General features: G+C 32.4%; 1 protein-coding gene across 1 annotated transcript in view; it reads left to right on the top strand.

Moving 5' to 3' along the window:
* Positions 1–15,370, top strand: part of NBN (nibrin) — a 47,508-nt gene that overhangs the window by 1,400 nt on the left and 30,738 nt on the right. Inside the window, exons 2-7 of the mRNA XM_008586201.1 lie at positions 1,234–1,367; positions 2,529–2,677; positions 3,127–3,286; positions 5,645–5,748; positions 13,006–13,123; positions 13,710–13,903. Coding sequence (XP_008584423.1) covers positions 2,604–2,677; positions 3,127–3,286; positions 5,645–5,748; positions 13,006–13,123; positions 13,710–13,903 — 650 coding nt within the window. The 5' untranslated portion in view covers positions 1,234–1,367; positions 2,529–2,603. The remainder of the gene's footprint in view (positions 1–1,233; positions 1,368–2,528; positions 2,678–3,126; positions 3,287–5,644; positions 5,749–13,005; positions 13,124–13,709; positions 13,904–15,370) is intronic.

Raw genomic sequence — 15,370 nt, 5'->3', positions numbered from 1 at the left:
GAGTTTGAGAAAAGAACTACTCATTAATTGGGTAGTACCCTGAACCAGTAGTTTCAGAGAGCTACATCCAGCAAAGGTTGGACAGGCAGTATTTATAGCCAGGAAAAGGAAGTGATATACAGAAACAGCTTGATTGGTTACAAACAGCATTTGCCTTACGTGGGAATGGTCTGATCAGTTGGAAGCCTGTGATTGGCTGGAGCTCAGCTGCTGTGATTGGCTGAGACTCTGTTGTCTGTTACAAGAATATACTTTTAAGTTAGGTTGCAGTTCACTATGGAGACCGCGTTAGGACAAATTTAATGTAACAAACAATAGCAGAAGGAATATGCTTCTGTCATCAGTGGCTGGCAATCTTAACTTTTCGGGGATAATGGTCTCTTTTAAGAATCTGATGGAAGCTGTGAATGCATTCCCTAGACAAAATGTGGGTAAACCAACATAAAAATTTTTCCTTGAAAGTGTCCATTCTAGGTTAAGAATCTCTGATTAACAGGATATAGTCCAAACTGCTTAGAATGGAGTTCAAGGCTCTCCAGGACTCATTCCTACTGTTTAGTTTATCTTCACTAACACCCTATCACTCTTGTAATGGAATCCTGTGCTCCCAGACTAAACTCCACAAGTTTCCAACATATATGCTGTTACTCCAACAATTTGTCGTTTACAGCATTTTTTAAAACTAATAATGTTTTCCCACTGATTTAAAATGCTGCTTTTAACAAAAACAAAATTCTCAAAAACATACACTTGCATCTGGTCTGTTGTATTGACCTATGTTGTTTACTCCTGGTCCAGTACCATAGTTTTAATTACTATAGCTTTATAGCCTATTTTGCCATCTAGTAGGGCAAATTCCTGTAATATAAAATCTTTTCTTGACCTTTTTTTTTTTTTTTACATATTTTCCCAATACATTTTTTAATCTGTTTATCAAGTTTCAAACATAGTATTGTGATTTCGTTTGATAGTACATTAAATTTATAAGTTAATTTAGGAAAGCATTGACTCCTTTCAAAATTTTCCTGTTAGAAAAATAGTATAGCCTTCCATCCATTTAATCTTTTATATTCTTCAATGAGGCTTTACTAGAAACCACAGGTTTGACCTATATAAAGTTGATTGACATTTAAATAGTAAAATAAATGTTTTATTTAAATATTTTTCATACCTATATACACATACGTGCATGTGTGTATATCAATTTATTTATTTATTTTAAATCTCTCTTAGGAGAACCGTACAGACTTTTGACTGGTGTTGAGTACATTGTTGGGAGGAAAAACTGTGCCATTCTAATTGGAGAAGATCAGTCAATCAGTCGAAATCATGCTGTGTTAACTGCTAACTTTTCTGTACCCAACCTGGTATGTTACTAATTTTATTTCATTAGCTTGCAGTAGGGGGGTTGAAATCACAAAAGATTATCTTGGTGCATATGTGAAAGAGAGTTCTTAGCACTTTTTATTTCATAAAGGTGTTTTAGATTTCTTTTTAAATGTTAACAAAATTAAATACTTAGATTTTGGCAGTAGTACCAGTGGTATTTGTTTATTTTGAGACCTGAAGTTTCTGTTTCAGTATTTTACTATTTGTTTTAGTGATTTAGAAACTCAGAGGAAGTAGGACATTTTTATGTTTATTTACTTAACAAACCTTTTTTGAGTGTTTACTGTGCATCAGTGTCTGTGCCAAGCCTGAGAATAGAGCAGTGAACTGCTCTTCATGACCCCTCCTCCTAAAGAAGTTATGTAGTGGAGTGGACACAGGCATTTCCCATATAACATAAGTTTTCACAGTGGGAATTGACATGTTTTACTAAGGAAAATGGCTGTCATTTATACCCCACAGCTCCTTTGAATGGTTTTGAGTTTGTTTTAATTACAACCATAGGTGATAAAAATATTTATAAACATCTGTGCTCATGAAATACTGGTGGTAATAAGAAAGAAAAGCCATTATTTTGAGCAAAGGTGCTGGCTTCGTTCAATGATATTTAGGTCTAGTGTCTGTTCTTTTAGGTATAGAAAAACATTATTGAGATTTCTACAGAAAATAAAATGATTACCATGTCAGAAATTCTATCCTTTAATCCCTTATTCTCATCGGACCAGTTTTTGCAATGTGATTTTAGTAATGTAGAAAAAAGAAGTAGGAGTGAAGCTGTCATGTTACACATGTAACAGACTGTACCAAAGCAAAATATTCTCAAATGTGTGAAATTGAGGGATCAGGAAAATCCCCACTGACTTACAAAAAAAAAAAAAGAAAATGTATATTCTAAGAGAGGTAATTCTGGAATTAAGAAATTTCCCTAAAGGCAAATGTTAATTGCTAGTTGAGTGATCATTCTCTGAAGGCAACCAAAACAATAACTGTTGTCTGCTGTGTTGGGAAGTTGTTGGGAGGTTAACCACCTATCTACTGCCTGTTCAAAAAGTTATCAGCCTTTTCTTTTGAAACCTTTTCCCCTGGGAATTGAACATACTGAGTGGTATAACACTTTCAATTATTTGTTGATTTTTCAGAGTCAAACAGATGAAATCCCTATATTGACAATAAAAGATAATTCTAAGTATGGTACCTTTGTTAATGAGGAAAAAATGCAGAATGGCCTTTCCCAAACTTTGAAGACAGGGGATAGAGTTACCTTTGGAGTGTTTGCAAGTAAATTCAGGTAAGAACTTTAAAAACTGATATTAAAGTGGACTTTATTTTATGTCAGTAAAATTCTAAAGGAAAGGATATTTAGGGATAATGAATTAAAAACAATATAATTTAGTTCCCACTTGGCACAGTAGTGAAGTTTGTCCCACAAGTGGTTAGTGCATTTTTGTCGTAGTGATGAGAGTGAATGAGAGTTTGAGTGGGCCCTGTGAGTCTTGATGGGAGCTACATTTGTTTGATTCCTCATTGGTGAAAGTATAATATTAACTTTTGGTCATTCATTTTTCCTCATTGCGACTCAAGACTTAGGAAGTGATAATTTCATAGGTTAGAAAGTTTAATAATACATTAAAATTAAAATAACAATATACGATGTGAGCTTAAAGTTTTAAAGTACTATAAATCACCATCTCTATAACTATGATAATATAACTTTATGTAACTTATTCTCATTTACAGAGTAGAGTATGAGCCTTTGGTTGCATGCTCTTCTTGTTTAGATGTCTCTGGGAAAACTGCTTTAAATCAAGCTGTATTGCAACTTGGAGGACTTACTGTGAACAGTTGGACAGAAGAATGTACTCATCTTGTCATGATATCAGTTAAAGTTACAATTAAAGTAGGTTGAATGCCTTGTTATGTTAAAATAAGTCCTGTGAATGTAAGGTTACTCACTCGCCCATTACACAAAGATTTTTTTAAAATTTACTTCAAAACTATCAGTACTGTTAGTTGTAGACTTATGTATGCCCCCCTCATGCCTTTTATATACCATTTAGACTTGAATGGCTTTTCAGGAAACCTGTTTGTTATCTGAGACAAGCAGAAGCACATAAAATTAGATTTCAGATTTTGATTTAGCATTTTAAAAAATGATTTATGTTATCTTTTCACCAAGAAGTTTATTATAGTGTATAGTTGTGTTTTCAGTCAAAAAGCAAAGCAACTAGAGATTAACTGCCAGTCTTCAACGTTAGCATCTCATATCTTTTCTGTCAAATTGTCTTCCGCCGGTCTCTGATACCATCTCATAATCTTCTCTTATTTAGAATTTATTTGGCCTAAGGCCCTAATCACAAAGACTTTTAAGTTCTTGTAATTTAATATTACCTTAGTGTATCTTGACAATCTAGAAATATGAAGATATGTACCCTTAGACGATGCGGACTATTGATTAAAACTGATATATTTTGGTATGTTTTCAGATTTTGCATCTTCATCAGATTTGGTTATATGCAAAGCTAATTGAAGAATGGTATTGGGAGGTGATTCGTCTCCTTTTAAACAGGTTGACTATAGATATGTGGGATTATTTTAGGTTAATATCTACAGTGAAAAGCAGAAAATATTTGGCTTCCTTTATTAGATGAAACAAAAATTCTTCAGTATTTAATATAATTAATTAAATTAGAATACGTGTATTATAGCTGAAGAGGTGTCATAGAGAAAGGCTTACTGCTCAGATTGAAACTCAAGTTAAACTTTTACCTTGGTGGGGTTGCCTCTGATCAAGGATTTTTTCATCTTTGCAAGTTTATAAAATTGATTTTATAAATTCAGCAGCATGATTAGCCTCTCAAGTATTAATTTATGCCATGGATAGTCGATTCATAAATCAAAATGCTCATTTATTAGTTTGGTGTAGGTACGCACCTTTATAGAGACCAGAATATTTAAGTTTGGGCTCCAGCACTGTTTCCTTTAAGTTGTTAAGATACTTAAGAAATGGAATGGATAATTGTACACTTGCTTGGAGAGTGTGAAATGACAGACTGAGACACTATTCCAGTGACTGGGATGCTAATGGCCACCTTGTGGATCTCCATTAGAGACACCAACATGGTTTGCAGAGCAGTTTTCTCAATATTTCTGATCAATCATGTGCCAAAAAAGAATACGTTGTTAATATTTTTTGGTAAATTTTCCAAAAGTTACAGGTTAGCTTATGTTTTTAAAACCATTGAATGTCAGAAGCAAAAGGGAGCTTAAAGAGCATTCAGTTCAACTTTTATTTTCTGAAGAGCAAACAGACATGGAGCAGTTAAGTAATTTGTGCAGAGTCACATGTGTTAGAGTTTAGTTAGCCCAGTGCTGAATTACATGTTACTGCTGCATGCTGGAAGTTAATTATTTCATTCACATTGGAGGTTGGTATCTTTTAGATACCACTCTTGAGAGACACCCTAAATCTGCTTGCTCCTGTTTAGGCAATACCCTGTGTTATTCAAAGCATACTTTCAAATTCTGTAGTTGGACTGTTAGTTGGACTACTTGCTAGAAATTATGCTGAATCTTCTTTATTTTCATTTTCATTGCCCACAGTAGCATTTTTTAATCTTTCTCAGATTTTGTAGATATATCTTAATTGAGGCTTATAACTTAATACACATATTAGTAGCAGTTTTTTTCCCCTTAACTGTATGTACTTATTTTGAGCTTTTACCCAACGCCAAATAGTTGTTCCTTTATTTACTTTCTTTTCTTTTTCTTTTTCTTCTTGTGCTCAAGCCTTACAATATTTACTTTCTTAAAAGGCCTTATTATATGGTTACAATCTTTTTACAGAGCAATCAGGTTGAAAATATCTCTCTTTTGTTTATCTCCTAATGTTGTCTTTTTTGCAGTAGATACGTAACATTTTCTTATTTTTTTATATTTTTAACATTTTAATGTTTTTAAAATTAGAATGAATTTTTAAAATGTCTTATTTTGTTATGTTGTTCCACAGCCCAAAAAAGCAGTTTTTGAATTAATATAATAACTGGTAGCTTTTTATAATAGAGTTATTATAAAGTGATTTTGTGTTCTAAAACTAAGCAGTGAGCAAATACTGACTTCTATTATAGATTGTGGTTTCTTTAAAGATTTAGAGAGATGAAAGGGAAAACAGTATAGAAAAATCTTTTTGTAGTTTATAACTTAAAATTTTTCTTTAAAAAAAGAATATATATATTCACATATGTTTTCTTCATTTTAGACAATTTGTGCACTCATTTGTGGATGTCCAATTGTAAAGCCAGAATATTTTACTGAATTTCTCAAAGCAGTTCAGTCCAAGAAACAGCTTCCACAAATTGAAAGGTATATTATGTATTTCAGATATAACAAGTTATGACATACAGAATATGATAACATTGATTTGGATTCCTTTATTAGATAAAACAAAAAATTCTTTAATCAAATTAGAATATGTATATTATAGCTAAAGAGGTGTCATAGAAAAAGGCTTGCTGCTCAGATTGAAGCTAAAGTTAAACTTGTATCTCAATGGGGTTATCTCTGATCAGTTTAATTCCCTCTTTAATATCTGTTTCAAGATGTAATAGTTGTATTATAGTTAAGTGTTGTTAATGGAAGTTTTTTAGTGAGTACGTAAAGAAAGTGTTCCCCAAATTCTTTGTTGATTGTTTCTTACCTCCATGAAATAAGGGTTAAATATGTGCTAATATTTAAAGAAAAAAAATTGAAGGACCATAAATGGCACAGAGGTACAGTCAAAAGAACACGTGTGCCAGTACCAGGCATCATGTGAGAGGTATTGCTGGAAGTGCGTGGTGCAGCAGCCCTCTTTGAGAGCCACATAGACATGGGCTGGGATATTAGCAGCACTGTGGCCTTGGGTATGGAGCTTATTTCTTCTGAGCTTCAGTTACCTCATTTCAAAAATGAGACTAATGGGGCCGGCCCGGCGGCGCACTGGATAAGTGCGCCGCTTGGGAAGCGCGGCGGCGCTCCCGCCCGAGGGTTCGGATCCCACATACAGACCGGTTCCCGCTCACTGGCTGAGCGAGGCGCGGGGGCAGCGCCGAGGGTTGCGATCCCGTTGCCGGACACGGAAAAAGACAAAAGACAAAAATGAGACTAATACCTGTCCAGATGAGTTATTTTGAGTGTTAGTAATAGTATACTCAAAGTCTGAGCACCTGCCTAGTATCATAAAAAGTGCTTGTTAATTGTTGCTAATAGCAACATTGTCTGGACAGATTCAATAATAGCTTTTTTTTTATTTTTTTAAATTTTATGTATATGTTTATTTTTAAGTTCACTTTTTAACATTTACTTGTACATTTTTGTGGAGTACAGTGTGTTGTTTCAATATACGCATGTGCTGCACAACACTTCACTTAGGGTAGACAGCTTATTTGTACCTGTTAGTCAGTAATAGCTTTATTATTTTATTTTACTTTTTTTTTATGGTCAGCCAAATTTGTGACCCACCAGACTAGAAGATCTATTTGCTGTATATATTGTGTTGGTGATGCTTTGCAGTAATATAAATTATAGTTGAGGAGAAAGATATTTGGAATTTTTTTTTTCTTTTTCAGATTGTATCATTAAAATGCTGGGGGCTGTAAAATGGTGGGTGTGTTTAGTCAATTTAGTAGCAAAAGAATTTGCTCACTTTATATGTCAGTAGATTATAGTCTATATGGCATAATAGATTGTATATTTATAAGTTCATCTTTTTATAGGACAATTTTGAATATTTCAGAAAGTTTTAAAAATTAGGAGTTATACAAGTTAAGAATTTTATTACTAATTTTAGACTCTCACCAGCTGTTATAAGCTATTTTGCCCAATGTAGGGTTTTTTAGGGACTATTTATACCTGATAATAAGTGTCTGCTTTTAAAAGTAACCAAAAATCAATTTTTTCTTTTTGTTCATAATTTTTATCTGGAGGTTTCTTGTATTTTATAATCTGTTTAACAGAAAATGCAGTATTTGGGGGCTCCAGAAAAAGATCAGATTTTAAAATAGATGATTCTTAACCTTTTTTGAGCCCTAGACCCCTGTGAGAATATGAAAGCACTAGTCTCTCCTCAAGAAACTTGACTTACATACTAAAAACCCTCAGAGTATTCCAACAGAGTCACATTTTCTTGTGAAGCCTATTTATGAACTTCCCTGGGGAAGTCCATAAATCCTATAAATAAAGACTCTTGCTACAGATAATAAATAAATCATTGTTAATTTTAGATTATTGGATGGTATAGGGGTCTGATAAGCTTTCACTACTGATGACATGTTTTATGGTCTTGGAGTTTTTAGAATTATTCATTGATTCCTCTTTTTATTCACATTTTCACGTGTGTCTAACGCGGGTCTGTTTTTTAATTAGGTTCAGCATAATATCTTTCTGGCTTCAATTTCTGGCTGTATTAACATACATGACTACAATAAAACATCTATAAAATTGTTGAATGCTCTTCATTCAGTGTTAGCAGAAACGCCTATTGCATTAACCCATATTTGGTAATGGCAATTGATAATGTAATATTATTTTAAAATATATTATCATTTGCCTTAATAGATTCCTATACCTATCTGGATTCATTCTGATAGGCTTGTTGAAGACTTATTTGACTGAGTGAGTGCTCAATCATTAATAGAAAAAGTGTTCAATTTAAAAACATTAACTACTAGTAGGAATGAGTTATAAAAGGGATATCAAATAAATTGTGATGACTTTTGTTTACATAAAAACTTAATGTTTAGTTCTGAAAATGCATAATTACTAGTCCTGGATTTAAAGCAGGAGGCATACTATAATTTTTTTACTGAGCAAAACGTGCAGTCCTGTTTAGTGCAGCTATGTCTGCATCTTTGCATTGTTACCAAGAAACAATAAGACAGAGTTATAGTTTAACATACCTGGCATGACTTGCAATATCTCATTTTCCTAAACTGTCATCAAAGTACCACTGTAGATGAAGTCATTTTTAGAAGACACCATTTATAAGCAGTGTTTAATTTTAATGGTCAATACTCTAATAGAGGGAGTTCATCAAAATATTGCATATGTTTAAATGTTAAGGGTAGTATTCCTTAGAAAAGATAGGGAGTTACCTTTTATTTGAATTTTTATAAAGTTTCTCATTTTATAGGGTGCTCTCTCAATTACTTTATTTCAAACAACAAGTATTGTTTTGGGAAGACACTGTTGGGAAAGGGTGTGCTCCGTGGGTTTCTTGTATTCTTATATGCAAGCCACTTCTCAGGGTTATGTTTGCGGGGTGCTCTCTCAATTACTTTATTTCAAACAACAAGTATTGTTTTGGGAAGACACTGTTGGGAAGGGGTGTGCTCCGTGGGTTTCTTGTATTCTTATATGCAAGCCACTTCTCAGGGTTATGTTTGCAGTGAGAAACCGTGAGGGATGAAGTAATGTTTCCCTCCTGGGACAAAGAGCAGGCTTATTGTAAAATTGGTAGATTCCCAAGTGCAGTGTTCCTCTCTCCTGTAATGCAAACCACTGACATGCCTTCTACATCTTCCCCAAGGGACTTGATCAGGGAGGAGACCTGCTGCAAACATATTGAAGCTCATGCCACTGGCTTTGTCCCTGATCCAGGAGTCTTTGTCTCCTGCCAGCATTTATGAAACGGGAACAGGTTAACTTAGTTTCTTGTAATGAATCTCAGACCTAACAGACACATTAGCCTGGAACAATCTCGGTAAATGAAAGTTTAGAAGTTAACAGAGTTCCTTACATAATCAATTGAAATCTAAGCAAAGAAATTTAATGCATACTAGTAAGTTCTTCCTGGAGACAGAAACTCATATTTTCAAGTTGTGGGTGTCAACATAGTCTGTCTAGCCTTTTAGAGATCGCCAAGAAAACTAGTATAGTAAGTGGTTCTAGAAGTCATGGACCTGTGCCTACAGGACTAATGAGATAAATAGCTGTCCAGATATTGGACAAATAAATACTCGTGACTTGGGATACAGTTTCCAGGGCCAGAATTATACACGGATACAGAAAAATTCTGTATTTGAAAAATCTTTGGACAGAAGTGAAGGTGATGTACTGTGGGTTTGATGAAATTTATTGAAGATCATGTAAAGAATTTAAATAAGAGCCATAAAATGTGAATGGGAAAAAGCCTATATTTCTAGATGAATATCATTTTATAAAATGTGTGATTAATAATATGTACCAGCTACTACATAATAAAAATAATTATTTTATCTGAAATTTCTATATAAGCAAGCCAAAAAATGTTTTATTTTTTTACAAGAAAAATTGGAGATCACTTTATATTTGTGGTAGCCTTGTATTCAGGCAATATGCCTCTAATCTAGGTCTCTGCCAGGTTACTTTCCTGTTTTCCAGTTTTCTTACTAGCTATTAATTTTTTAAATTAATATGACTTTTCAATTATGACTCAGCTTTACTTTATGAAATATGTATGTTGCCAAGGAGAAATCTGGGGGACAAAATGTAAAAAAATTATTTCTAAAGTGCTGGATTGTGACTCATGATTACAGTATTACAGAGCATCAGAAATCCTTTAAAACTTCTAGAATGTAATGCTTTGTAAATATTAATTTTTAATGATCTCTTCACATTCATCACTAGTCTCTTCTTTCTTTTTCCCATCATTATACTGTTAAAGAGAAAAAGGCTTATCTAGGTATATGAAGTTCCAGAACATAGTCTGCTTTTTATTGCTGTATTCTCAGTTATCTATCAATCTTTAATATATCAAAATAATGTGTGCATATATAATCAAGAATTGAACTGAATGTTGGGGTCATAGCCAACATTTTGCTGGATTCTTGATAATACAGTGATGTATTTCTTGTTCAAGATTGGTCTTATGAAGTATTTGAGCTCAAATTTACTGGTGTTCTCAATAGAAAACGGAAATACATTGTTCCAATTCTAGAATTTTAATACTCAGATCTATATTGAGGGAATTGAGAGATGTTTATACTTTTTGTCCACTTTTAAATTATTGGATAAAATTTTTATTTATGTTTTGTAATATCAGTTTATTTTATTACCGAATATGTGTTGAATACCCACCATGAACAAGGCAAGAGAGACTTGAGGATATGATGATGAACTAAAAAAAGTTACAATTTGGCACTTAGAGGAGCCAGACATTGAAGAATCACACAAAGTTAGAGCTCTGGTAGCGCCATTAAGGAGAGATAAGGGTATATCACACTNGAATCACACAAAGTTAGAGCTCTGGTAGCGCCATTAAGGAGAGATAAGGGTATATCACACTCGTGTTTAGGAACCTGGCTCAGGGTATAACAAATGCTCAAACTTCATTGACCTACACTACAGTTAACTGTTCTCTGGGTATTGTCTATAACTATTATCTATGGCAAAATTAAAAATAACAATGTAAGTAATACACAGCTGTAGATCATTTTAATATCATTAAGTTTTAGTGTCTTTGGAAAGCAGTAAGAATCTCACATTTGCTCAGTCGTGTATATGTTACACATTTACTCACCATTTTTGTCTGTGACTGGCTCTATCATCTATCCTAGTGTTCTTTCATTGCTATGTAGATTAATTCATAAATTAGTTGTTTCTATACAAGTGAAGTGTTAGTTGGCTTTCACACTAGAAGAAGTGTAAGATTAGAATCACACAAAGTTAGAGCTCTGGTAGCGCCATTAAGGAGAGATAAGGGTATATCACACTGGTGTTTAGGAACCTGGCTCAGGGTATAACAAATGCTCAAACTTCATTGACCCACACTACAGTTAACTGTTCTCTGGATATTGTCTATAACTATTATCTATGGCAAAATTAAAAATAACAATGTAAGTAATACACAGCTGTAGATCATTTTAATATCATTAAGTTTTAGTGTCTTTGGAAAGCAGTAAGAATCTCACATTTGCTCAGTCGTGTATATGTTACACATTTACTCACCATTTTTGTCTGTGACTGGCTCTATCATCTATCCTAGTGTTCTTTCATTTTTTTGTAGATTAATTCATAAATTAGTTGTTTCTATACAAGTGAAGTGTTAGTTGGCTTTCACACTAGAAGAAGTGTAAGATATGGGGAAATATTTGTTAAAAGGGATAAAGGATAAAATAAATTTGAAGAGATATTAAAATGTTTATCCTATTTATGTGTGAGAATGTCTACTAATTTCCCAGCACTCTTCTCACTATAGATTTTATTTTAATTAACAGATAAGTAGAATTTAAAGTCAGTTATTTAGAAAAACCAGAATTAACATAGCATCCTCTACCATATCCTATCAACTTAAGTCTGCTCTTGCCAGTAGCTAACTCACTCATTTGAGATTGTAGGTACTAGAAATCATTACTTTAGATTGGGTTAGAGCATCCATTGCAGCAGATTTAAAACACGTGCATTTGGATTTTTAATCAGTTATCAAAATTTTAAAAATTAATATGACTTTTCAATCATGATTCAGCTTTACTTTATGAAGTATGTATGTTGCCAAGGAGAAATCTAGGAGGGAAAATGTAAGGAAATTAGTTTTAAAGTGGTGGATGGTAACTCATGATTATAGTATTTTTCACTACTTTGGATGTTGCTCTCTGCAGTTGTTAACTCTTGATTGTTTAGTGACTGTCTAGGTTTTGAATTTCTCCCTTCCTACATTGTCCCCTTACCCATCACCATAATGGATTAGTAATTTTTATTAGGAGGTAGAGAGACAAGCTGAAAGTCTGGCCAGTTATGAACAGCTGTAGCAAAAGATTTGATTACACAGGAAGTTGAAACTAGGAACTGATGAGAATCTTAAGAGTTATCTGTTGATTTTTCTTCTCTGTTTTCTTCTTTTCCCTCATTTCTGTGGACAACTAAGATGTTCTTATAGCATTATATTAAAGAACTAAAACATTGTGTTCTTTAATTTTGCTTTGGAAATTTTATTTACATTGACAAAATAATGTAAGTTTTTAGATTTCCTGAACTTCTCCAAAGAGTCCTATAGCAAAACACTATAGTAGTGTTCATAAAACTGGAACATGAGCATTGTGAGTATAATGAGCTTTCTGAAATAGTGGGTTCCACGTCAGTGGATTCAACCAACTGCAGATCAAAAATATTTGGGAAAAAAACATATCTGTACTGAATATGTATAACATTTTTCTTGTCATTATTCCCTATGCCGTTTTGTATCAGAGACATGAACATCCGATACTGAGGGATGACTGTACGTATTGGCTCCCAAGAAAACACAAGATAGTAATAGAATTTGCTTTATGGGCGATGTCTCTCTTCAGAATTTTGTAATTCACATAACTTGTTTGATTCATATATGTTTAATATATATCTTGTTATGATTGTCTATGTTGGATTATCTTGAGAAAATAAAGACGAATTCTGCTATTCTATGTGACACTTGTCACCATATTTCTAGAAAAGGCATTTACATGCTTTTTGTCATTTTGTCCTAGAAAAAACTCTTACTGTAAAAAAAAATTGCTGTGATGGTATTAGAGGAGTTAAGTCTTTCTAGTATCAGATAGTCAACCTATTTACAAATTTAATAGTAAACATAGAGTAGTTTGTAATTAGAATATACTTTAATTATTTTTACAGTTTTTACCCACCTATTGATGAACCAGCTATTGGAAGTAAAAATATTGATCTGTCAGGACGACAGGAAAGAAGACAAATCTTCAAAGGGAAAACATTTGTATTTTTAAATACCAGACAGGTAATGTTATAAGCTAAATTTTCCTAAAGAAAACATTATAAACTAGGATATATTATTACTCTTATCAATAATTGTTAATACATTTCATTTTTAGATTTTATATAGAAGTATAAAGTAGAATGAAAATCTGCCCAGGCACCAGAACCTGCCTAGTGATCATGTATATGATTACAATATTCTTAATATCTGTTAGTTGGCCTTTTGATCAACTTTATATAAATATGTAAATAGGGAGGACAGAAAACTAGCTCAAGTCTTAACCTGTTCAGTTAGTAAATATCTGTTAAATGTCTTCTGTGTGTTGAAATGGGGGTTCCAAGAGTTCATGTAGCAGTGGAAAAATCATGCAGGTAAGCCCACAGTTAGAGTACTGTGTAGTAAATGTGGTGAAGTGCAGACAGTGTATGGATTCAAGGGCTGCAGAGTTACCTGCTGAACTAGGGATTTTCTCAAAATGAAAGTTCAAGTTGCCCTGTCAGGAATTTGAATCTAATCCAATTCAAATTAGATTATATAAAAATGTACTCAAGAAATTAGTAATGGTTATTAAATTACTTTTTAAATTTTTCTTTTTTTTTTTTTTAAGCATAAGAAATTAAGTTCAGCAATTATTTTGGGGGGTGGAGAAGCTCGACTGTTAACGGAAGAAAATGAAGAAGAAGATAGTTTCTTTTCAGCTCCTGGAACTTGTGTTGTTGATACAGGAACAACAAATTCACAGATCTTAATTCCTGACTCTCAGAAAAAATGGATTTATTCAATTATGGATATGCTCCAAAGGTACAAAATTACTCTTTATTCATTAAAAAAAATGTTAATAGATTTTATATGTAGCTTTTTTGTTATTGTATTTCACTTAACCGTGTAAAAGTATACAAAAGAATTATACAGGTTTTTCAACCTTTCCTTTAATAGTGCTTTTTATATTTTGTTAAAGAATCTTTTTCCTGTTCATACATCAAAAAGATATTCATTTATATTTTTTTACGAATATTTTACTTGTATTTTGATATTTTGTTTCTGAAATTTGTTTTTAATCTGTCTGGAATTGATTCTGTTTTATACCAAAGTTTTGTACATGCATGGCTATGTTTTTGGCTTTATTCTATTGCGTTGATCAATCTATCTTTGTATCATTACCACAGTCAGTACATCATGTTAATTACTACAACTTCATTTAAGTTGTTAGTTGGTAGGATAAGTCTCTTTCTGCTCTTCTTCAGAAACATCTTGGCTGTTCTTGGCCCTTTATTTTTCCATATACATTTAGAATCATCTTTTCAAAAACTTGATTGGGCTTTTGATTAGGAATTTCATTAGATTCACAGATCAACGTGAGGATAATTAACTATTTATATAATTTTAATCATTTTTGTCCATCAGTGTGACATCTCCCATTTATTTAGGTCTTTTAAAATTTTAGTATAATATTTTGTTTTCTGTATAGGGATCTTGAATATCCTTTATTAGATTTTTCTTAGGTAGTACATATTCTCTGACACTGTTATAAGTGAATAATAGTTTACATTTTCTAGTTGTATACTATGATGTATATAAATGCACATGACATTTAGATATTCATCTCATATCCAGCTATCTTGCTAGACTACCCTTTTATTTCTAATAATTTGCCTATGGTCTTTTTTGAATAAATTGTATCATCTATAAATAATAATGTTTCTATCCTTCTTTCTAATCCTTATGCCTCTGATAACCTCTCTTTTTTCTTTCTTTCTTTGTTTTGTATCAAGTGGAACATTCAGAGCAATGTTTGATAGAAGTGGTGATAGTAGCCACATTTATTTCACTATTTAAAAGAAATGCTTTCAATGTTTCCCCATTTAGGGTGATGTAATAGCTATATAGCATTATTATTAAATATGTATTAAAAATGTTTTTATTTTATGTAGCTAATCTTTATAACTAACTTACATAGTATGATATACAGTTTCAAAAAATATTAGTAGGGTAATAAAATAACAGTTTTGAATTGTCTGAATTATAGGTAGGTATATGTGATCACTCGATTATAATGTTTTTTAAAATCTCATTTTTTTTAGTGTAATACTGTGCACATATAATTGAATCCTATTTAAGTAAACCCAATACACACAAAAACACATGCTAAGAATTTGACAGATAAAACAACTTTAAACATCTTTACAATGCGTGTTAAAAGGCATTTTGTAGCTCTTTGTTAAAATTTGAGGTGTAGTTTCTATATAGCATTATTGTTAAATTATCTTA

The sequence above is a fragment of the Galeopterus variegatus genome, unplaced genomic scaffold, assembly GCF_000696425.1.
Source record: "Galeopterus variegatus unplaced genomic scaffold, G_variegatus-3.0.2 Scaffold3872, whole genome shotgun sequence".
NCBI classification, from domain to species: domain Eukaryota; kingdom Metazoa; phylum Chordata; class Mammalia; order Dermoptera; family Cynocephalidae; genus Galeopterus; species Galeopterus variegatus.
The sequence above is the reverse complement of the archived record's forward strand: the minus strand, read 5'-3'. Positions and strand labels throughout refer to the sequence as shown.